Source organism: Castanea sativa, chromosome 1, assembly GCF_040712315.1.
Source record: "Castanea sativa cultivar Marrone di Chiusa Pesio chromosome 1, ASM4071231v1".
Lineage (NCBI taxonomy): Eukaryota > Viridiplantae > Streptophyta > Magnoliopsida > Fagales > Fagaceae > Castanea > Castanea sativa.
Window position 1 is genome coordinate 67,394,479 of NC_134013.1, and position 25,447 is coordinate 67,419,925.

Below are 25,447 nucleotides of genomic sequence, written 5' to 3' on the forward strand. Positions count from 1 at the left end.
AGTGCCGCGACTTTGTCTTTCAAAATACAAAGTACAAGACTTCACAAATTGCTGGATAAAGGATTAGGAATTTCAACTAAGCCATCCAAACATAACATCCTATTGCATTTTGGTTCCCCATTCAATCATTGCATGAAAAGTGCTTAATGCATTTACATATAATACAAATATATATATATATATATATATATATATATATATATATATATATATATATTTTCAAACTACTAATTAACACATCACAATTTTAATGTCTACACAAACTATGAAAATCCGCAAAAGCATGAGTTTGAACTTTGAAACCATTCCCCTAAGTTTGCTCTAAATTATGCAGTAACAGGGAGTATTGGCTAATTGTTTCTACTTTAACACAAGTCTGTAATGGCCTTTCAATTTTCCTATCAATTTTTTATTTTCATTCTCATTATGTTCTTTGTAATCCTTCCTAAAACCCCACCCAGCAAGCAAGGAACTCCCTTATACAACAGTTGGCTGACAACCCAAACTCCACCATCAAATCCTCCCCCAAGAAACCTGCCACCCTCCTTCACAACTTTCTAGTATCCCACCCAATTACCACCAGTAATCAAAGTTTAGTTACACGCATTCACAATGCATAATTTTAAACAAAACAAATGTGAAGTATGAGCTTAAAACAAAGAAGGTTTTACAAGAGGGGGCAAAAAACCTTAGACTGGCCCATAAAGGATAAACAGGAGTAGCAAAGAAATCTAAAAACACACACATACACACCCACATTGCCAATAGATAAAAATGGGTACCTTTAATAAGGGAAATTTCATTGACATTAAGTTAATCATTGTCTTCGTCTCTTCTGCATCTGGTGCAAAATCCAAATACTCTCCATTTGCCAACAATAATTCTAAAACTTGTTGGAAATTAGGGGATTTTCCTTTGCCCACTTCCACAAGCATTCCTTCCTAAATATACCTGTTCCAGTTCCATAGAAACATAACGACATTACTTCCAAACAAAAAAACCATTCTGTCTCGTCCTTTACTTTCCTTTCATCAAAATAAAAATTCAGCAACTAAGAACAAAAGTTATAATTTAAAAATTCAACATTTCATCTTGAAAGACGATGGTCCAATGGCCCAACATCTGCATTGATTGAGATAAGATCCCTTTTACGCCGAACTTAGAAAGGAAAACAACTACCCCTAAATTTCTTTACTTTCTTGAGCAACCAATATGAAAGATAAAGAAATAATAACAATCAAGATGAAAAGGGTTGATGGAAACTCACAGCTGAGCAGGGTGAATCTGCGTATCAACTTGCGTCCTAACTGCTATTAACAACAACATCACAACTATAGGAAGTAATATCTACTAGAAAATTTCAACAAACAAATTCAAAAATTTTGTGTTTAATTGATCAAAAATTGGGTGGGACTAGTGGAGGTAGCATTGGTTGGGGCTGGAAACGATCGAATAAAGGGAGAAAGGGTCTGGAACAAAAGAGAGGGATGGGGAATCGATTTGCATTGAGAGAGAGAGAGAGAGAGAGAGAGAGAGAGAGAGAGAGAGAGAGAGAGAGGGAGGACTGAGCGTTTAGGTGATGGTGGTGAGAAATAATTAATTATTTTTTTAATAAAAAAAATATGGAAAAGTGGCTAACGTTTGAGTTAACAAGAGTTATCTCTTGAGTTTGAGTTTTAGTGAGGTTGGACAAGTGTCACTCTCTGATATGGACATGTCACAGTTTGGAGAGACTTCCTCCAATTCAGATTGCAGAGAAACTTTTTCCTTCCTTTTCATATTTCTTCACCTATTCCCTATATGTAATTGGAAAATTAGAACCTAATGAAAGAGATGCCACGAAATATAAGCTACTTTACCTCATTCATTCTTGATTACCTTCCAATATTTTGGAAGAAACATTGGGGAGTTTGGTATATATTGTCCACTAAAGAACCTTAACTTAGAATCCTCTAGAATTTTTAAATAACTTGCCAAAGAAAAGTACAAGTAGCTACATACAGGTACAGAACCAGGATTCAAACTTGGGGGTGCCAAAGTTCTTTGTTCAAGAATTTAAAAAATTTAGAATATTAATACTAAAGGTTGACAACAATGCATTATTAGCATTAATTTTTGTATTTTTTTCTTTTTTTGAATCAATAATAGATATTATAATAAAAAATAAATTAATGCTAATAATGCATCATTAAAGTAAATTTTTAAAAGATACCAATTGATCCAAGTGAGCAGTAGATATTTATAAAAATAAATTTTTTTCATGGATTGAGATAAAGACACCAACATATCCAAGTTGCTGGTGACACTAATTGGTGTGTGGCTGGATTGATTAGCAGCATAGAAATTGTCTATGTGACTATGGGGTGGAGTTACTTGAGAGGGATAAAAAACTCTCAAATGAGAGGTAGAAATTGAGTAGAGGTTATTAGATTTTTGTGATTTGTTTTGCTAGGATTTATAATTGATTTTTTTTTTTTTTTTAACTTAGACCGTGTCCAAAGAATTTTTTTTTATTATTATTAGAATATGTGAATTGTATTGTAGAATTTCTTTATTGTCTGGATTTGTAAATTGTCCAAATGTTTAGTTAAATGTTTTTCTTGATATTCGTAGGACAACTAGAGAATGGATTATTTGATAATTTTTTTCATTTTTGTTTTATAGGTCAACTTGTAAATTATTTGGGAGAGGGGGGCCAACTATATTAATTTTAGAGCCAAAAGTATATTTTTTAAACTAATATATGTACTAGGGAATTTTTTTTCAAAGGTTGGAGGGGGTCATGGCCCCCTCAACCCTAAGGTAGTTCCATCCCTAGCTATATAGACGTGTGGAGGGGAACAGGGTTTCATTTTTAATATCATTATTTTTTTTTTCTACATAAAAAATTTATAAAGTCATATTTCCCAAGGTGTTGAGTAAAAAGTTTTCATGTCTAAAAAAGAACTCAAATAATTATTAGTATTTTTTTTAAATTCTTATAATTTAATGAGTGCAGTTGACACTTTCTAATATTTGTAACACATACAAAGTTCAAATCACTTTTTCCACCCTTGTAATTATCGGATTATAAAAAATAAATAAATACAAAGCTTGGACTAACTTTGCTTTAACTAAAATAGTTGACTTGGAAAATATCTGAAATATGGCCAGCATCATCAAGTCCTCAACAAAACTCGGGAACAATTCTTAATTAAAATAAATAAATAGATAATTAAAATCTAGGAAATTAAAATCACATTATCACGAAAACAAAAATGTATTAAAAAACTCTAATTAATTTATGACTAGATGTCACCAGATCGCCTCCTCCATTAATTTCCCACCATCAGATTTCTAGAGAGAGAATCTTTTTTTTTTCTTCTAATAACCCTCCGATTAACAAATTTTGTTTATGCCTAGATTGCCCTAAGAATTTTCTTTAATCACATCAATATATTGGGGTTTTTGAGCATTGTACACATCTATAAGTTTACTTAAATAATTCAAATGATAGGAAAATATTTATCTAATCTCAATAATAAAATGTTAAAAAAAATATTTTTAGTCAGTATTGATCAATTTTCATATTTATTTTGTTTACTTCCAAACTAATTAATTATTAAATTGGTTATTACTTCATCCTAATTTAACCTTTGGTCTGACTTCAACACCTTGATCCCCATTCTCTTTCTAGTTTATTTAACGATTCAGCTTTTTAAACCATATATAGTATGAGGAGGATAGGAATAAAAAAGTATTTGGAAAACACTATAGTTTAAAGACATTAAACACTATAGTTTCAAAAGTAACAAACTCTAGATCTAATATTTCAAATAAGAAATTAAATTGTATAATTTTCAAAAGCAACCAATTAGATTTTAAGATTTGAAAAAATTATCAAATTAATTAAATTCGAACCCATTTAAATTTGAATTAAATTAAACATAATACCCAAAATTAGAGATCACAAATAAAGGCATACAGAAAATCAATTGGAGATGTGAGATTGTGGAAAGTACTCACTCAAAAGTCACAGCAGCTTTGGGCCTTTGGCTAAAGCTCCAATAAAAAGATTTCCGCATGATGAAATAATAAAAACTAAAAAAAAAAAAATCGCTTCCATCAAAACAAGATCATTAAAAACAAAATATAACACGTTATTTTATGGGGAATGTTCCCCCATTCAAAATCACTTATTCTCTTTAATTTTTAGTCAAATATTATGTGATTTAAATGGATTTTTTTAAGATCATTAGATTTTTTTTAAAATTACTTGTGTCACTTTTGCTTTAAAGTCAGAGAAAATTGAAAATTTTTAAATGGGAAATGTTTTTATCACGTGGCCTCTTATCTCCGTAATAGTTATACAACAAAACATTTCCAATCATGTACGAAAGACAATAAAACGTTCCGTTTGTATTGTGTTCCTGTCTCGTATTCATAAAATACAATTTATGCCAAATTTCAATCCGTATTTCGCAGTATATACAAAAACAATAAACACCTATACAATCTTATCTTTATTAGCATTTTCATTCAATTTTCAGCATGTCACTACTTTCTGTTGGCAGTTATAACAATAGGTTTATGTTATATGGTAGTTGATTCTATGCATTGGCAAGAATGATCAGTAATGCAAATTAAAGCAGTGCTAGATGATAGAATCTTATATATTAAGCTGAACTGTGCTGTGAAGCAAGTTAAGAATCAAGCTCTTAAACATGTCAAGTCTAAACGACATGTTGTGAAGAGTATAGCGCGCATCATGCATGTCATTTGTCTTAACAAGGTTAGGATAATTGGAAGCTGCAAGCTATATCAATTACTGGTTGTAATTGGTGGTTAGTTACTGTTCCACACTCTTTGGATGTTAAATATTTCATACAATATTCATACTTTTAAGTCATATATCTACATTTTACACATGATATAAAAGAGTATGAACATAATGCGAAAGAGTGTGAACGCTCTTAAATACAAAAGAATTAGTAAAACCTTTGCCTTTTGTTTTATATTTTACCCTGTGTTGCATTTAGAAATAATAATCTCTATTTCTTTGGCCAGCATCTAATTTCTTCTTTCATTCATATGTACATTAAGTCAATGACTCTATGTAGAAAAAAAAATAGTAAACCCATGTCAAATGCTAATTAAATAAACCAAATGTCATGGCCTTTTCTTGGATGGAACCCTAGAACCATTCCTTAAGGAGAGGAGATTAAGGTTTCTAGCTTTTAGGGTGGCTGGCAGCTAGGGAGGTTACGTTAGAGACTCTCATCCCATGCCTACATAAAAAAAAAAAAAAAATACTATATAAGTTCTATAATCTAAGATTCTATATAATCTACAGAATTTCTCCCTTAATGGACTGCCCACATTAGCACCATTTGGGTTTGGATGGGCCCAACTTATATGGCTCAATACTAGCATGAAAGCTTTCTAGTATTTTTGTCTGTTTGTTTTCTTTTTCCCCAAGAAGGCAAGAATTGGAGCGTGGATAAGTTCAACAAGAATGGGTGTGTGGTAAAGGTGTGAAGCCTCATCCACATTTTTTTTCTCCGGTAAAGGAAGCCTCATCCACAATTCAGTTACACAAGGCCTTAAATATATATATATCGAAAATGTTATATCTATTATATTTTCACAATACTTTTACAACAATTCATAAATGACAAATTATTATTAACGAGTTACCAATAGGCCAAAAAGTAATTTTATTAATATATTCAAATTATAACCAATAATAATTTATTATTTATAATTTGTAATGAAAATATTGCGTAGATATATTACTTGCATGTTCTATTCAAAACTCCCAATTTATCCATCACCTCCAACTCAAAGTTGATCCTCATATGTTCAATCACCATCATCATCGTTCCAATTCCCAACAAAATCAACCATCCATTATCCCATCGCTACAGCCAAACGTGTCACCACATGACTGGCTAGATCCACCTTCACTGGTCCCACAACCACATAATCACCCTTCTGAACCTCACTCACAAAAACACAACCATCGCAACCCCAAGTCCACAACAATGGAATTTCCAAATCGAAACCTGATAATCCATTAATGCTTCAAAACGTGTCCCCACCTTGATTGGTCAGCATTTTCATACACCATACATCTGGAAGCACAGAAGATAAAAGGGCAGTATGGTAAATTAGATATTGTCAACATCATAGAAATTTTGGATTAAATATTGGTTTTTTGTTTTCTTGGGGTTGTTTACATATATATGTGTGTCTTCAAAGCAAGCGCTACCCAAACATAAAAATTCAACACCCTCAAATACAAAACAATAAAGCAGAAGATACACAGTGAGTTTCAAAGAGAGAGAGAAAATGGGAAGGGCATTTACGTATGTGATTCTTGGAGGAGGAGTGGCAGCTGGGTATGCAGCTCTTGAATTCACAAAGAGGGGAGTCTCTCAAGGTGAACTCTGCATAATCTCTGAAGAACCAGTAAGCCAATTCTCTCTCTCTCTCTCTCTCTCTCTCTCTCTCTCTTGTTTATTTCATGACTTTGAAAGCTTCAATGCGAAAGTGCTATGGATTACAAGTATTTTTACAGGTTTCTTGTAAATCTTATTAGCCAAATTACCAACTTGGCTCCACCTCATGCAATCTTACAACTAAGTAATTAACTAACTTGACCATTCTTGATTATGAGGCTAACTTTGTGATTACAAGAATTACACCTATAGTTAATGTTTGGGCTCATTACATTTAATGGGTAATCATTATTTTGATTTAGTTGTGTGTGTTCTTATTGTGTTCCAATATTTGGTTTATAATATAATATAGTTTGTTTATATGGCTTTGTATGAAATATAAATGTGATTAAAGAATAAATTTTTATTATGAGTTTTAGAGGGGGCTTTTGTTGATTCTTTTTATCATATTGTTGAGTAATTTGAATAGCAACAGTCTCGCATTAGTTTATCATGTTCTACTTGCTAAATGCTATTAGCTGATTTGGGTATTTGGAATTGTGAACTTCCAAATCCAATATATGCTTTAATACATCCAGGGCACGTTTATTTCAAATTTAACCATAAATTGTCGCTTTGTTTGTTTCTTCAAGCAATAGTGCTAATATTTCGATTGAATTGCAAGTTGCTTAATAAGTATGCACAGTATAATTCACTCAAAAACAAAAAAGGGATGTCATTTTCAAATATTATGTAGCTGATAGCTTTCATGATACGGGTCTGCAAGGATAATCTGAATCTCATTAGTAAACTGTTATTCTTCTTTTCCATTCTAGAAGGCCTTTTCATTTTGGTTTAATTCACAATTTGGTATAAGTGATAAATTTATAGCTTTGTACAAGCTATAATTTAGTGAAAAGTGCTTGTGGCAAGACTGATGGTCCTGATTTATCTAAATTTTTAATGATCACTTGAACTTTGGGGTACTCTACTATATAATGTAGAAGAAGAGATATTACTATCTATTGGTGCATTTTCACAGTACCAGCAATTTTCAACAGGTCCTTTGATTGGACTGGATATCAGTATTTGTGAGAACTGTAGTTATGCCATATAAATTTGATAGATATTATGTGTATTGGTATTTGTGAGAACTGTATATATGTATTATTGAGAGTGCCATGTGAGTTGGATGGAGAGATTTGTGAGAACTGTAGTTATGCCATATACATTGGAAAGGATATTATGTGTTTTGGTGTTGCTAGGGACAGAGCAATACACAGAAACTAATAAGCCTCATTCGTTGCAGTAGATGATAGTTGTAAAATACAAGATATTGAATTCCTCATGTCTTGTATTTTGTTTGAGTTGTTTTTTGGATATGAGTTACGTTTGTAAAGAAAAATGTTGTCATTTTAAGTGTAATTTTCTGCCACATCTCTTTCAGGTTGCACCTTATGAGAGACCTGCATTAAGCAAAGGCTTTTTACTTCCTGAAGGTATGCATTCTCATTATAACACTTTGTGAACTCACTGTTTTCTTAAGTATTTTCTATCACTAATATTTTATGATTCTTACTAGCGAAGATGAAATCTGCATTTGTTAATAAATAATGTTTTTGGAACTTCGTCATTTGTTAATAAAATTTCAAGAGAAATTTTATTAATCAATCAAATTGTCCCCATAGGAGTTCAATCTTGTGCTTGTATATACTATGACTTAATGCTAGTTGACTTGGGAAAGCCCAATTATTGAATTACAAAATTACCATTGAGTATAGGAAATTAATAAAACAACCTAATTAACTGCTAAGACTTAAAATAACATACAATTGACTTCCAAAAATAAATAAAACTAACCTTTTCTAAATATTTATTTTCACTTCCTGCATCAAGGTCTCCTCATAAATTTTAGTCGGTCAGTCATGTATGACTGAAATGCTTTCAGTACCTTCATGTTAACTAGTTTGATTGGGTATTCTGTCATGGTTCAGATATCCTTGTGCCTGTGGCCTGTGATTTTTCATTTTTACCCTCAATTTCACCATAGTTAACCATGGAATTAAATCATTCTGTTGGGCAAGGACAAATTTCTGCGTAGCACAAACCACAAATCTAAGAAAAACCAGAAGCATCCATAATCTCTAAAATGTTCCTTTTCTGTGATTGCACACATACATTCTTGAAAAAGGCTTCAATAATATTTTTTTGTGAATTATGAATTATCCTTGTTTCCCTGCTTAGGGTATGACTGCATGATGTTTAGAACTTTCATAAATGCATATGGATAGCAAAGAATCTTATCTATTTTATGTTAAATTTTGGCTTCTTGTGCCTTATTAGGTACAGAATCTTGTAGCTAAATTTTTTGTGCATAAATTTTGGAATTTCTTCTGTAATTCTTAGTAAATTTTTTAAAATAAATTTTAATTTGTAATAGTTAAATTAACCTTAAGAATTGGTTGAACCCATCAAAATTTTGCTCTGTTGGTATCTGGACATCGCTTTGAATACCTCAAGGGTGAGGAATCTGAAGTTCTAGGGTAGCACTTTGGCTGGGGTGGGAATTAATTTGTTTCCTAATGTTCTCAATTGATAGGCAAATGCTGATTATTTCCTGCTTGATTTTCCCCTTTTCCTTTTGTCCTTCCTGCTAAAAATCTGAATTGGTTACTGAAGTAAGTTTAAAGATGCAGCTCGTGCACGGCTTCCATCATTTCATACATGTGTTGGTGATAATGAGGAAAGGTTAACTCCAAAGTGGTATAAGGAACATGGTAATCATTTTCTCATCCTATGCTCTTTTTAATCACAGATACTAATGAGAATTGTACCAAGTAGCATGACCTTTCTCTGCATATTTGTTACTTTTGGTGTATGTTTCTGCACAATATTTAGCATTTATTTGGAATTTGGCTCTTTCCATAGGAATTGAGTTAGTTCTTGGAACGCGTGTCAAGTCTGCTGATGTAAGGCGTAAGACACTATTAACAGCAACTGGGGAGACTATAAGTTACAGGATTCTTCTTGTTGCTACAGGTGCTCGGGTATTGGAACTATTCTAATACTTCTCTTGCTTTTAGCGCTCAGTTGTTCTTAATAATGTTAATAATGCTTAAAAGAAGTTTACATATAAAAAGGGGAATATTTTTGCTTGGGAAAGTGACAGATTTGATAATGACATTGTTTTCCTTTGTATTTGGTAACAGTTGTGACATCAATATCACTTCTCTAGGAAAAATATGAAATTGGATTATAAGATGTACTAGACCTAAACAAACACTGAGTTTTTTGGGGTGTTACTTTTTCACAATTTTGGTCCTTCTGTTATAAATAAGGCATTATGTCAAAAGAATTGATTATAATTTTATCAAAATAGTAAGAATGTGTGTAAAAGTGTTTGGCCTATCAAATTTTCAGAAGTCCTGAAGTTTATTGATATACTAATGGGAGTGGCTTTCTCACTTTTATTGATTAGTCTGAGTTGAATGTAGGCTTTGAAGCTTGAAGAATTTGGAGTGACTGGATCAGATGCTGAAAATGTGTGCTATCTACGAGATTTGGCTGATGCAAATAGAATTTTTGATGCAATGCAATCCTGTCCTGGTGGGAATGCTATTGTCATTGGTGGTGGCTACATTGGAATGGAGTGTGCTGCATCTTTGGTGATAAATAAAATAAATGTAACCATGGTTTTCCCAGAAGCACATTGCAGTAAGTGCTTCTGTTCTGATGTCTTTATATATATATATATATTGAATGAATCTGTCCATGGGATATTTAAAAATGTTGTCAAATATAATTTTATTCATTTTTTGTCATACCTATAAAAAAAATTTAAGACGACTGAATATTTATGAGATTTTCTGTTCTATTTTTTTGTCTTTTCTTTTCTTATGTGCAGTGGCTCGTTTATTTACCCCAAAGATTGCAAGTTATTATGAAGATTATTATAAGTCTAAAGGAGTAACTTTCATTAAAGGAACCGTCTTGTCATCATTTGATATCGACTCTGATGGGAAGGTAAATCTTATGCTGCTATAAGAGGACTTCTTTTGGGTTCATTGGTAGTACTGCAATATGGACAAGAAGTCCCCATGTTAGGAATGTGCAAAGATTAATACCATTAATGAATTTTTATAATTACCCAAATTAAGTAAACCGGCTTCAAGTTGCTATAATAGGATGTCTGTGGTCATTTCTTAAAAAATAATACCAATAAAGATTTTCCTTACTTTTTATTCAAAAGATAAGAAGTATTAGTATCCTACAAGCATATTGATATTAGCGGTGCATCAGTTTGATCTCCTAAGTGAACTGATCAACTCCTTTACAGGTCACTGCTGTCAATCTTAGAGATGGAAGTCTGCTACCTGCAGACATGGTTGTTGTGGGTATAGGAATCCGCCCAAACACAGGCTTGTTTGAAGGCCAACTAACTTTGGAGAAGGGTGGGATCAAAGTAAATGGAAAGTTGCAGTCAAGTAACAGCTCAATCTATGCAGTAGGTGATGTTGCAGCATTTCCAGTTAAACTATTTGGTGAATGCCGTAGACTTGAACACGTGGACTCTGCTCGAAGGTCTGCAAGACATGCTGTTGCTGCAATAATGGAACCGGAAAAAACGGGTGAATTTGACTACTTACCATTTTTTTACTCCAGAGTCTTCACAATGTCTTGGCAGTTTTATGGGGACAATGTGGGGGAAGTAGTCCACTATGGGGATTTCTCAGGAAGTACAATCGGCGCATATTGGGTAAGCAAGGGTTACCTTGTTGGATCTTTCCTGGAAGGTGGAACCAAAGAAGAGTATGAGGCTATAGCCAAGACCACCAGGCTCAAGCCAGCAATTGAAGATCTGGGTGAGTTGGAAAGGCAGGGTTTGGGCTTTGCATTGACAGTTAGTCAGAAGCCATTGCCATCACCACCTGTTGAAGTAAATGGTTCTGGTCTTGTTCTGGAGAGACCAATATATGCTTTGCATGCAACTGCTGGTGTCATTGTGGCTGCTTCAATAGCTGCATTTGCGTACTGGTATGGGAGGAGGCGCAGAAGGTGGTAAGAAACTGTTTTGGCGGTGGGGGTGGTAGTAGCTGAAGGCTATTGGTGTTGCTTATATGAACTTGTGTAATCATGTTGTAGCATTGATAGGGATAGGAGATTTTTGATTCTTAATCATAGGAGATGACTTTTATCTGAACTAAAGAATAGTTCCACGATATTATTCAATACAAAATCTATATATTAATAGAAAATTTGTAGAGAACTCTCATTTCAATGATATTTCTACCCTCTTAGGACCTGTTTAAATTGAGGGGGAGTAGAGGGTCCCTCTACTCCTCCCTCCCCCTTAATCCAAACAGACCATTAATGACCAGTCGTTTGCACTTTTTAGTGGTCGAGGGAAAGAGACAGTGTGACTAATTACAGTTTCATCAAGCAAAGGCATCCTACTTAACATAGTTATGAATGTGGCACATATGGAATTGCGTATTGACAAATTCCTTTTTTTTAAGTAACTATTCACAAGATATCTATCTTGTAAAATAATTCCAATTGACAGCAATCATGCATTACTTTTCTAGTTCATAAATTTGATCTTGGATATTGCTTGATGTATTTTATTTCTTTTCTAAGTGATTATTAAGTTGAAAGTTATTATAAAATTAAAATGTTGGATGAATTTGAGTGTTGCGTTTGTAATGAGCTCCTGAATTTGACGAGAGTCTGGATTTTTTTCCTATAAATCTTGGAAGTTAGGTACTTTCTTTGCTATTCCACCTCACTAATAGGATAGGACTTCAATCGGCTTTGGTTATCTATAAACTTGCAATAGGGTTACACGATTCATGTTTGCTTACACAATACTTGCTGAATTTTTATTTATTTACTTATTGTATATAATAATAATAATAATAAAAAAACTTTAAAATACAATTATGCATTGGTGTAGTAATTAACTTGGTATACAAATACAATTAAGGATTTTTTTCAAAATAACACTAAAACTCAAACAATTTCGTTAGTTAGCACGTTTTCAAAACAATTTAGCAAACTAACATCTCGAGGGTAAGGAATTCGATTTTGTAGCGCTAAATCGAGCATCATAGACTCAAGTTCTACGCGCGAAAATCGACCATTACGAACTCGAGTTCCATAAAGAGATCAAACGAAGCCACAATGAGAAAACCTACACGAAGAACCAGAAGGAAGAACCCAAAAACCCAGCCCAACAAAGAAGAAAAACAAACAAGAAACATGAAGATCCGAAGAAACCAAACAAGAAACACAAAGAAACAAAAAAAATTAGATCTCCCTAACCCAAACCATTCGGCTCAGACTGAACCTAGGCAACGACGACGAAGGTTCCAACGGCGATGACGAAGCTCCTTTTTCCTCTTATTCCTTATTGGGTCATTCATTCTTCTGTGTAATTCATTTTCTTCTCTGGAAAGGGGTTTGTTGATGTTCGGTTGGACATCTTAGGGAAATCGAGCCTTAAAGACTTGAGTTCCATGGAACTCGAGTTCCTCACACTCAATTTACCACAACAAAATCGACTTTGTTATGCTCGAGATATTAGTTTGCTAAATTTGTTTTGAAAATGTGCTGACTAACGAGATTGTTTGAGATTCAATGTTATTTTGAAAAACAAAATCCATACAATTAATGGTAGCATGCCATTTTAAATGGCTTTTTAAAAAAATTATAATAAAAAATAAAAACCCCGGAAGGTTAAACAATTCCATGTGCTAAAAGAGAAAGCATCTTTAATTCTTCACTTAATAATAACAAATAACAATCTTATCTTACAATTATATACACAACAATCCTCTTAACATATAGTACTCACATAGGTGGATATCATAATACTACTTTCATAATTGGGTAAACTTGGGTTGAATGTTAAGTTGTACTGCATCCATTAAAATAATGGCACATATCTACTTTTGGTCAAATGTCATCATCTCAATGAATCTAGTGCACTGGATCCAAGCCAAGTCTATAAAAGATTAACTTTTCTCCCCATTTCTTTTACTTTAGTATTAACTTTTCTCCCCATTTCTTTTCCTTTGTTTGTGTTTGTTTCTCAAGAGAGGAAAAAAAAAAAAAAAAAAAAAACATATTTCCTTTTTATTTAAAATAATAATTTAAAAGAAAACAATTTTACATACTTGGTTATCACAAAAATGAAAGAAAAACACAAACTTGTGGCTGTAGTTTAGTGGTAAGAATTCCACGTTGTGGCCGTGGAGACCTGGGCTCGAATCCCAGCAGCCACACAACACTCATTTTTTCTACCTTTTTTATTTATCAGACGAATCACAAACTAACAGATTAATAAGTATTACAATTACTTTACAGCAATACGTACCAACCAGAGGGCATTTGGTCTAGTGGTATGATTCTCGCTTTGGGTGCGAGAGGTCCCGAGTTCGATTCTCGGAATGCCCCTATCTTTCCCTCTAATATATTTTTTCCCCCAAGGGCAATCTCGTCAACCAAAAAAATTAATACAAAAACCCAAACCCAAACCCATAAACTCTTCTTCATCACTGATTACTCTCACGACCATATTTTTTATATCACTCCATTGATCCATTACCTTATCCTATCTTCTCTCTTCTTCAAAACTCTCTAACTCTCTCTCTCTCTCTCTCTCTCTCTCTCTCTTCACTTCAATTTTCAGTATTCACAAATGGCCGCAAACACTCTCTCCACAATCTCCCTCGCACTCCGTTCCCCCTCTTATCCTTCACCCGCACCAAGACCCACTTTCGTCCACTTCCCCACCGCTAAACCCACCCACCGTCTCACCCACTTCCGTCCCATCTCCGCCGTGTCCGCTCCAGAAAAGATCGAAGAGCTCGGCGCCCAAATCTCCTCCCTCACTCTCGAAGAAGCCAAGACCTTGGTCGACTACCTCCAAGAAAAGCTCGGCGTCTCCGCCGCCTCCTTCGCCCCAGTGGCCGTCGCCGGAGCCGCCGTTGCCGGATCTGACGCGGGACCCGCCGTCGTCGAGGAGAAGACCGAGTTCGACGTGGTTATCGAGGATGTTCCCAGCGCTTCGAGGATTTCGGTGATTAAGGCGGTGAGGGCGTTGACGAGCTTGGCTTTGAAGGAGGCTAAGGAGTTGATTGAAGGGTTGCCTAAGAAGTTTAAGGAAGGGGTTTCTAAAGATGAGGCTGAAGAGGCCAAGAAGCAGCTCGAGGAAGCTGGAGCTAAGATTGCTATTGTGTAATTTGAATTTGATTTTGATTTTGGGGTTACTAATGGTTAATTTGTGTTTTTGTGTTTAGTTTGTAGTTGGTTTTGGTGGTACAGTGAAATGTGATTGATGTTCATGAATGAATTTCGCAAATTTAGTGGTTTTTTTTTTTTGGTTGCACTCCTAATGTTTGTTGTAATGCCAAGAAGAATGTGAGAGACAGAGAGGAGCTTGTGAAATGATAGTGCATTTTATAGACTTGTGTTGTGGTTTTACACTTTTTTATGGTAGTGTTCATTGAATTGGATGAGACATAAAAAAAAAGATAGCAATTTTGCGATTAGTTGAGTTGGGAGGGATTTCATGAGTGAATTCCGTGACTTGGTTGTCCCTATTTTGAGGGGTAATGCTTGTTGTTACTTGTTTTAGTTGTTTTTAGTTGCACTTGTTTTGGTTGCACTCGTTGTGTTTTTTGTAATGCCACAAAGAATGTGAGAGACAGAGAGGAGCTTGTGAAATGAAAGTGCATTTTATAGACTTGTGTTGTGGAGGTTTTACACTTTTTATGTATGTATGCATGTGTTATGGTAGTGTTCATTGAATTGGATAAGACTTATAAAAAAGAAAAAGAAAAAAGAAAGATAGCAATTTGCGATTAGTTGAGTTGGGAGGGATTTCATGAGTGAATTTCGTGACTCGGTTGTCCCTATTTTGAGGGGTAATGTTAGTTGTTACTTGTTTTAGTTGTTTTTAGTTGCACTTGTTTTGTTTGTTTTATTGCAACAGAGGATGTTGAACAGGTGAGGTTTGTGGAATGAGCTGTGATGATGCCGATGAAATCACCAGTAAGCTACGAGCACTATTCAAACCGAAGCAACACCTACAAAAAGAGAATAGACGACCTAAACAGAGAGCACCGGTGTGGTGCCGGCCAAAAACCCTCCGAATGTCAAGTTAGAGTATTTTCAACAATCCTAGAGTGCTAGAGTTGAGATAATTATGCGTACCTTGGCTTATGAGAGTTTTGGAGTATATATAGTGGCATGGATCCGAAATAAGCACCTTGGTGAGGAAGTACTTTCCTTCTAGGAGAGTAATTTGTGGGTTTCGCGTATCATCTAGAGCCCTTTTCCTTATAGGAATCTTCCTGACTAAGGCCGAGCGTGTAGCGCAAGAACTTTCTTTATATGCACGTATGTAGAGGACAAAGCAAGTCAAGGATGAAGGTTGGGTTACTCCTTCAGCTTTTACCTACTAAGGTCGTCAACCTACGCACGTCTCCAGCAAGGTCGTCAGCCCACGTATGTCTCCAGCAAGGTCGTCAGCTTAGGACCTTTAGCCTTGACTCCGTCAGCTGATACTTCAGCCTAACACCGTCACGTATGGTGTGTGGCTTCGAGCGTCAAAAGGAGATGTCCTAGTGACTATGACTGACGGGTTTGATACTCCCGTCAGCCTTCTTAAAGCGTAAGTAACTTGTAAAATCACCACTATCAAGCTGCATTACTAGATTGGTAGTTTTATGTGTGCTTTAGTAGTGTTCATTGAATTGGACAATGAACAAAATCTAAGAAAAGTTGAATATGTAAGAAAATAGTTGAATATGCCTTATCCAATCTAACTCATGTATGAAAACAGCAGCATTTCTATACGGTGTGTTTTACATCCTCGTATACTTCTACACTTTAGAAATTAAGGTGTAAAAATGAGAGAGAGAGAGAGAGAGAGAGAGAGAGAGAGAGGGTATCATTTTTCTAGGAAATACTTTTGTGGGAAATGGAACTCAGATTGGAGTCTCATGGAGCCATGGACACCCATGACTTGGGTCCGAACCAACCCTTTTATCAAAGAGATAAAGATGTAACAAAAATAGCAAGTTTCTTTCTTCTAATGTTGCTCATCATTTATATGGCTGGAATTGTGGGTAATATATGTTAATTGAGGTTTCATCCGTTAGCAAATTTCTGATAATATTGTTAAAAAGTTATCTTGTTTTGAAACATTGTACTCTCATACTCTGTTAAAGAAGTTTTAAAATAATTTTAATAAAACAATATTGTCTCATAAGAAATAATCAACGCTACATAAATTGCAAGAAAAATAAATCATATCTAATATATATTTTTGTATAAATAAAATTCACGTGATAATTTTTACTTTTTAGCCATTTTTATGTAATGTAGATGACTAAAAAAACTCAATATGAAAAAAATAAATATACTAAATGATTAGTTAAAGTTTCTTGCTACTGTTTATCTTACATAACTTAGCTTGATTTAATAAGAAGAGGAAGAAGAAATAAACACACAAATAATAGATTTTTTTAATTAAAAAATTATAATCGAGCTCAAAGATTTAATGCAAATGTAGATTAACGGTTGCTAGGTGGCAATCACGGTGAATGGTTGGAAAAAAGTTAGGGTCCAAATCGTTTTGAAGGTATTGTCTTCCCACTCACCACGTGGCAATTAAATATATTATTTATGTGTAGTTTTAATCACAAAGCTTTTTTATTGAGTTATTTGATTTATTTAAATAATATACATTGATAATCTTATAAATCGTTACATAATAGATTAGAAAAGATAACTTCAAACTAGTTTAAAGCCAAATTTTATATGTAAATAGAGATCAACAACCCAGTCTTGATGGAAGGATTTAGACAAAATTTGGCTCTAAACATGCCTACAACATCCACTAAAAAAATTAACATGATTAAATATTTTAAAAATATATCTATTAGATTTAAGTGCATAGCCAAAAAAAAATTTTTAAAGGCCAAGTTATAACTCTAATATATTAGTCAAGACTCAAGACAACCTTCCCCTCCACCCCCCCCCCCCCTCGGTAGGGCCAAAATTGGCAATTAACACCAATCCCCAAACTATATATACTAAACTAGCATATTGAGTTTAAAAGACTCGATTTACCCCTAAGAACTTGAGCCTTAAAGGCTCGATTTCAGTGTTTTGATTTGGTTTTTTTCCACATGGAATCCACTTGGAACTTGATTCTTAGAGGCTCGAGTTCCATATCGACCCTTAAAGCCTCAATTTATGTATTCTGAGAATGACCTGGTTTATCCACGTGAAATCCACTTGGAAATTGACCCTTAGAGGCTCAATTTCATAAAGGCAAAATTCCCCTCTCTTTCTCTCATGCTATCATTCAATCACACTCACCCTTTCCACTCTCACTCGTCCACCGAGACACTCTCATTCTTCCTCTAACTCTCAATTCCTCATCTTCCATCAAATTCCTCGTCCACAGAGTCACCCTTAGTTCTTCTCCCTCAGTTCTTCCCCCTAAATCAAACCCTAAATCCATGGACTCACCCAAACACTCCGGCCACCCTGCCTCATTGAAACCCACTACCTTTGTATCACTAAAACCCACAATCTATAGAAGCTCGTACAACACCGGGTGTACCATTTTGTTAAATGGTTTTTTTGTTTTGTGGGTTTGATTTTTCATTTTTACACTTTTTTCTGTTCGTGGATTGAACTATTGATATATGCTTAAATCATTGAATAGTATATCAGGCAAATCAAATTTCTATCAAATTTTAAATGCATTGTTCTGTGATATGCAATGTGAGTTAGATGGATCTTCTATGAAATTTCTATGCATTGTTCAGTGATATGCATTTCATTTCAGCAATAGCTTGTAAGAGTTAGATTTGATTCGGTATATAGTGTTCCTTTTGCCATTATCTGTTATAAAGAAACACTAATTGCACTATTTAGCAACAAAAAAAAAAAAACGAATTTAATGTTTAATTTTGAAATGATATCGTCTCATCAGTAATGAATGAAAGGACTAAAATGATTTCGTTGATATATGCCTAGCTCTATATTATTATTACTTCTGAAAAGAGATATTAACTGTGATGAAGTTTAAAATTACATAAAATCCATCACGCCTCCAATAACAGCCCAACATCTACCATTCTTTTGAATAAAAAAATTGCATTCTTGGACTGCTTAAACTGGTCCTTTCCCAAAACCAAAACTTACAACTAAGAGTAGAAGATTTCTATTCATGTAGATATATGAAACCCATGTAAATAAATGCAGGTTATACATTGAACGTCACTAACTATCTTGTCTTTTAACCTCAAATAACTCTGTTTCTCAAACACCATACAAGCATATAGATAAAGTGATCAAGACTTTCTTACATTACCTGCATTTGATGCGTTACCAACACCATTGTCTCACCCTCAACCACTCAATCATTTACTTAACATGGCCTATTCAACCCAAAAAAAAAAAAAAAGACACAATAAAACACGTAATTTATCCAAAGACAGAAGATAATAAGCCAATTCAAATCTCCATAACATAATACAAACTACCAAGTTCACAATTTTACGACACCACATCTCAATATTTTAATACAAGCAAGTTCTACAGAAGCAAAATTCACAACCATCCATCTAAATAATACTCAAAAACGAAAGAATACTGAAAACCACACATTGCCAAATGAAAACTATTTCAATGTCATTCAATTCCAATTCACCAATTTTACTAAAAAAAAAAAAAATCAAACTTACAATCAAAAAAGGATTTTATATACAAAATTGAATCAGGCTAAAGCTTCTGATCAGACCTAAAACACAAATGAACCAAGAAATACAGAGCAAGATGAAGAAAATGAGAAATAATGAAACCCACCCTTCTGTTTTTTAAGCCAAGGATCTATTTTGAGTCAAAGCCAGTTTGGCGCGATTCTAATTCCAAAGTATCCAAACCTAAGTCTGATAAGAACTTGGGTTTTCTCTTAGCTTTCAGAATTCACTTTGTAGATGCATTTGTCTTAATCCTGATAAACAAAATGCAATATGTAATAAGAAATTCTAATAAAAATAGTGCTATGAGTGAAATTTTTATTAATTAACAAACACTGTATGCAACAAGCACCCAATTGATGCAAAATGAACAAATAAATATTAAATACCGCAGGCAAAGGATCTCCGTTGTCTATTACAATGAGCTTTCATATAATCTGTGAAAATCTTTAGCACTCTCTTCCGTTTGAGAAAAAACAAGTTTCTTTCTTGGCTTCTCTCCATTAGAATCAAAATAATTTCAATTCATATAGATTCAATGCGAGTTTCTGGGGTGGTGAACTTGTTAAATTTCAATCTTTTTTTTAGGGGTGGCAATTCATGTTCGCGTGTCGGGTTCGTGTCGTGTCAACTCATACATATTCGACTATATAGGTCAACACTAACCCTACATGTTTATTAAACGGGTCAAGATTCCTCAACCCTAACACAACCCATTTATTAAACAGGTCAATCGTGTCGACCTGTTTATCTGATTTTATCAAAATGAAGAAAAACATTTATGGAAAAACAAGCAAATAAATATTTTAAATATAAAATTTAGAACTAATGAGTAATTATATCACAAATAATCATTCAAAATTAAAGCATATTTCAATATCATAAATAATCAATCAGAATACGTCAAAGAAAATAAACTACAACAACTAATAAGTTTATATGCCTATAGTTTGAATGGTATATTGGTAAAATTTCATTTAATTAAACGGGTCAGACGGGTCAAACGGGTTCTATAGGTTGAACCCTAACCCAACCCGTTTATCAAATGGGTTCGTCGTATCAACCCAAATATGACACGAACCCATTAAATCTCAACCCATAACCTGCGAATATCGTGTCGTGTCGTGTCGGGTTCGCAGGTCGTGTCTAATTTTGCCACCCCTACTTTTTTTGATGGGACTATTATAGCTACCAAGATATAATAGTCCAGCTTACTATTGATTTCTAGGTATCAAAATCCTCAATGTATTCATTCTCAGAAAAAAAAAAAAACAAAAACAAACAAACAAACAAAACAAAAACAAAAAATCCCCAATGTATTCAAGGAACTCAATTACCAATTTCATCCTTTTAGCTCTAGAGATTCTTGAACAACTGAAACGTTTTTATAGACTATAAAAGATTGAGACATAAGATCATCTAGAATCTCCTTGTCATAGATATGAGGTGAATCCCAACCAATCTCTAAGTCAAGAGATGGAAAAAAAATTTGAAAATACCTTTTTGTCTTGATCCATTACTTACCCATGATAAAAACCTAAAAATACAAGTATATCTTAAATAATTTTTACTTAAAAAAAAGAGTCATGATCCATTACATACCCATGATAAAAACCTAACAATACAAATATATCTTAAATAATTTTTACTTTTTATTAAAACCTAGCAAATATATACATATAAAAACCTTGCAAATATATACACTAACAACTAGATACACTAACAACTATACACTATTGGTAGAAGTTCTAACGTGCAAATACCCTTACCTGACATGTGGATTTATGAGCTGTGAGTGATAGGATTGCATGAGAGTAAGAGAGAGAGTGACAGAGGGAGAGTACAAGAGTGAAGGGAGGTTTTCTTCACTATCTACTCGAGAGACCCACAACAGAGAGAACTAAAATCTAAATGAGGTTTATGAGGAAATAGGGACCCAAAGAAACCACGTGGATTAATATCCACCACAGTTTGCAAATCTAGCCTTTGAGGCTCAAGTTTGCTTTTAAGAAATCAAGGCTCTAAGGGTCCATTTCCAGGTGGATTCTATGTGGATAAAAACCAAATTAGAACACGAAAATCAAGCCTTTAAGGCTCAAGTTCTTAGGATAAATCAAGTCTTTTAAACTCGAGAGGCTAGTTTAGTATATAGTTTTGAAACGTTACCAATTAACTATATAGTATGGGGATTGGTGTGAATTGCCAATCTCCCCACCCCCTCCCCTCTCTCTCTCTCTCTCTTCACTTCAATTTTCAGTATTCACATATGGCCACAAACACTCTCTCCACAATCTCTCTCACATTTCGTTCCCCCTCTTATCCTTCACCCGCACCAAAACCCACTTTCCTCCACTTCCCATCTGCTAAACCCACCCACCGTCTTACCCACTTCCGTCCCATCTCCGCCGTGTTCGCCCCAAAAAAGATTGAAAAGCTCCACGCCCAAATCTCCTCCCTCACTCTCAAAGAAGCCATGAGCTTAGTCGACTACCTCCAAAAAAAACTCGACTTCTCCCCTACCTCCTACGCCCTAGTAGTGCCACCAAAGCCGCCGTCGCTAGAGCTGATGCGGGATCCGCTGTTGTCGAAGAGAAGACCGAGTTTGACATAATTATCGAGGATGTCCCCAGCAATTCAAGGATTTTGGTGATTAAGGCGGTGAGGGCGTTGACAAGCTTGGCTTTGAAGGAGGCTAAGGAGTTAATTGAAGGGTTGCCTACGAAGTTTAAGGAAGGGGTTTTTAAAGATGAGGCTGAAGAGGCCAAGAAGCAGCTTGAGCAAGCTAGGGCTAAGATTGCTATTGTGTAATTTTATTTGATTTGATTTTTGGGTTTCTAATGGTTAATTTGTGTTTTTGGGTTTAGTTTGTAGTTGGGTTTTGGGATTTTTTTTTTCCAAAATAGCACTAAAACTCAAACAATTTCGTTAGTTAGCACGTTTTCAAGACTATTTAGCAAACTAACATCTCGAGTCTAAGGGAGTCGATTTTGTTGTGCTAAATCAAGTATAATGAACTCGAGTTCTATGCGAGGAAATCGAGCATTACATACTCGAGTTCCATGAAGAGATCAGATGAAGCCAAAGAATCCCAAAGGGACGAAGAAACTACACGAAGAAGAAAAAACCCAAAGTGACAAAGAAACGACACGACGAAGGCAAAACCAAAGAAGAAAACCCAGAAACCCAAACTAAACAAAGAAGAAACACAAACCAGAGGTTCTAGGAGGCGACGACAACTGTGGCGACGAAGCTCCAGGCGAAGGTTTTCCTCTAATTCGTTGTTTTTCTTATTTGAGTCTTTGGATTTTTAATGATGATTCGTTGTTTTTCTTGTTCTTTGGTCTAATGATGATCGTTGGCTCTAAGGGAAATTGAGTCTCAGAGGCTCGAGTTCCATGGAAATCGAGCTCTTCACACTCGATTTAGCACAACAAAATCGAGACCTCTGCACTCGAGATGTTAGTTTGCTAAATTGTTTTGAAAACGTGTTAACTAATGAAATCGTTTGAGATTCAAGGTTATTTTGAAGAAAAAAAATCTGTTGGGTTTTGGTGGTATAGTGAAATGTGATGGTTGTTCATGAATGATTTTTGCCAATTTAGTGGTTTTTTTTTGTTGCACTCCTTGTGTTTGTTGTAATGCCACAAAGAATGTGAGAGACAGAGAGGAGCTTGTGAAATGAAAGTGCATTTTATAGACTTGTGTTCACTGGCGGCTCCACATGGAGTTCAGGGTGGTCACAGGACCACCCGACCTGGTAAAAAGTTAATTATTATATATAAAATTAAAAAATATTATGATTTATTATCCTTAAAAAATATTTGTGACCACCCTAAATATTTTTAAGGTCAACATAATTAATTTTTGGACAAAATTTGGCAACAAAGTTGATTGTAGACTAAGACTTGAATCTTATTTTAGATTGGTAGTTTTATGTGTGCTTTAGTAGTGTTCATTGAATTGGACAATGAACAAAATATAAGAAAAGTGCAATCTCTTTTTTATATGTAAGAAAATAGTTGAATATGCCTTATCCAATCTAATTCATGTATGAAAACAACAGCATTTCTATACGGTGTGTTTTACATCCTTGTATACTTCTACACTTTAGAAATTAAGGTGTAAAAATGAGAGAGAGGGAGGGTATCATTTTCCTATGAAATACTTTTATGGGAAATGGAACTCAGATTGGAGCCCTATGGAGTCAAGGACACCCATGACTTGGATCCGAACCAACCCTTTTATCAAAGAGATAAAAGATGTAACAAAAATAGCAAGTTGCTTTCCTTTATATATATATGTGTGTGTGTGTGTGTGTGTGTGTGTGTGTGTGTGTGTGTGTATGTATGTATGTATATACTACTCTAAATTAATTTAAGTATATATGTGTATGAAACTCACTCCAGAAGACTTGAATCCCAATCTTGCCTCTCACACCCTTGCCCTTTTTTTTTTTAAAGATAAAAATTTTACTCTAACTTAATCTAAGTATATATGTGTGTGTGTGTGTGTGTGTATGTGTGTGTGTGTGAAACTCCCTTTAAGAGATTTGAACCGCAACTCTTGCCTTCCACACTTCATAAGCACTTATACTTGAGAAGTGACCATTTCACCAAGAGTGTGTGGGGGTCAAATTGCTTTCTTTTAAGAGCATCCGCATCAGTGAATGCAAATTTTTTGTAAATTTGCACATTTAAAATCTACTTTTCTATTTTACACTCCCATTTTTACAAAGCACCCACATCAGTTTGTCTATTATACCCATCAATTTATTTAAATAATCATTTTTATTATTATTTTATTATATACCTCTTCATTAATGTCTCCCTCATCTCAAATCTTTGCCCCTCTCTCATCCCAAACCCCTTGCCCCTACACATGCACACGCGGCTCCAGTTGCATCAACAGCTCCGACGGCATCAGCAACCCCAGCGACATTAGCAACAGCTCCAGAGACAACGGCGACATCAGCAGCTACGGAGAATTTCTCTCTCTCTCTTTCTCTCTCTCTCTCAGTTTTATATGGGTTTGATTTTTAGTTGATTTTATTTTGGGTTGATTTTGAGTTGTGTTTGGGATGAGTTTTTCAATGGGGTTTGAGTTGATTTTAAATTTTTTTTTGTTGATTTTGATTTATTTTTGGTTTGATTTTGTTGATTTTGCGTTTGGATTATCAAATGTTGAAATGAGTTGTGGTGGTAGACTGGTGATAGTTGGGTGGTGCTGGGTTGATATGGTGGTGGTGGTCATCTAGGTTTTGGTTAATTTTGGCTTTAAAATGGGTTGAAATGGGTGGTGATCATTTGGCTTTGATAGTTGGGTGGTGCTTGGTTTTGATCATCTGGGTTGAAATGGGTTGTGGTGGTAGACCGGTGATAGTTGGGTGGTGCTGTATTTGTATTTGGGTGATACTTTCTTGACCGGTGTTGGTCTGTAACAGAGGAGCAAGAATATGAGGGAGAAGAGAAAAGACCGAGTTCATTTCAGAGGAAGAAGAAAGAGAAAAAATGGAGCCAAATTGGAAAATTATTAAAATATTAAATGCACATGCTACAGTAATCGTGCATATATGCACGGTTACTATAGCAATTGTGCATTTATGCACAATTTTACACCCATTGACGTGAGTTTTTTTGTGGGCTCAAAATGTGTAAAATCAGTTACTTTTTCCATTTTGCACAACTTTGCACATACTGATGGGGATGCTCTACTGTTGCTCATTGTTTATATGGCTGGAATTGTGGGTAATATGTGTTAATTAAGGTTTTATTCGTTAGCAAATTTCTGATAATACTTTTAAAAATGCACATGCTACAGTAATCGTGCATATATGCACGGTTACTGTAGCAATTGTGCATTTATGCACAATTTTACACCCATTGACGTGGGTTTTTTTGTGTGCTCAAAACGTGTAAAATCAGTGACTTTTTCCATTTTGTACAACTTTGCACATACTGATGGGGATGCTCTACTGTTGCTCATCGTTTATATGGCTGGAATTGTGGGTAATATGTGTTAATTAAGGTTTTATTCGTTAGCAAATTTCTGATAATACTTTTAAAAAGTTATCTTCTTTTGAAATATTGTACTCTCATACTCTGTTAAAGAAGTTTTAAAATAATTTTAATAAAACAATAATGTCTCATAAGAAATAATCAACGCTACATAAATTGCAAAAAAAAAAAAATCATATCTAATACATATTTTTGTATAAATAAAATTCACATAATAATTTTTACTTTTTAA

General features: G+C 34.4%; 2 protein-coding genes, 2 non-coding genes and 1 pseudogene across 4 annotated transcripts; all 5 read left to right on the forward strand.

Moving 5' to 3' along the window:
* Window positions 1-6,020: 6,020 nt before the first annotated feature.
* On the forward strand, window positions 6,021-11,685 carry LOC142622681 (monodehydroascorbate reductase 4, peroxisomal). The gene is made up of 7 exons (XM_075796208.1): window positions 6,021-6,450; window positions 7,867-7,918; window positions 9,116-9,196; window positions 9,348-9,466; window positions 9,914-10,133; window positions 10,324-10,442; window positions 10,756-11,685. Exons 1-7 carry the CDS (start codon window positions 6,331-6,333, stop codon window positions 11,479-11,481), a joined length of 1,437 nt encoding a protein of 478 aa, XP_075652323.1. The 5' UTR covers window positions 6,021-6,330; the 3' UTR covers window positions 11,482-11,685.
* Window positions 11,686-13,630: 1,945 nt separating this feature from the next.
* On the forward strand, window positions 13,631-13,702 carry TRNAH-GUG (transfer RNA histidin (anticodon GUG)). The gene has a single exon. It is a non-coding gene; the product is annotated as a tRNA-His (tRNA).
* Window positions 13,703-13,802: 100 nt separating this feature from the next.
* Window positions 13,803-13,874, forward strand: TRNAP-UGG (transfer RNA proline (anticodon UGG)). The gene has a single exon. It is a non-coding gene; the product is annotated as a tRNA-Pro (tRNA).
* Window positions 13,875-13,968: 94 nt separating this feature from the next.
* On the forward strand, window positions 13,969-14,793 carry LOC142606385 (large ribosomal subunit protein bL12cz). The gene has a single exon (XM_075777748.1). The coding sequence runs from the start codon at window positions 14,119-14,121 to the stop codon at window positions 14,659-14,661; it is 543 nt and encodes a 180-aa protein (XP_075633863.1). The 5' UTR covers window positions 13,969-14,118; the 3' UTR covers window positions 14,662-14,793.
* Window positions 14,794-21,467: 6,674 nt separating this feature from the next.
* LOC142636076 (large ribosomal subunit protein bL12cz-like) lies at window positions 21,468-22,009 on the forward strand (annotated as a pseudogene).
* The last annotated feature ends 3,438 nt before the right edge of the window (window positions 22,010-25,447 follow it).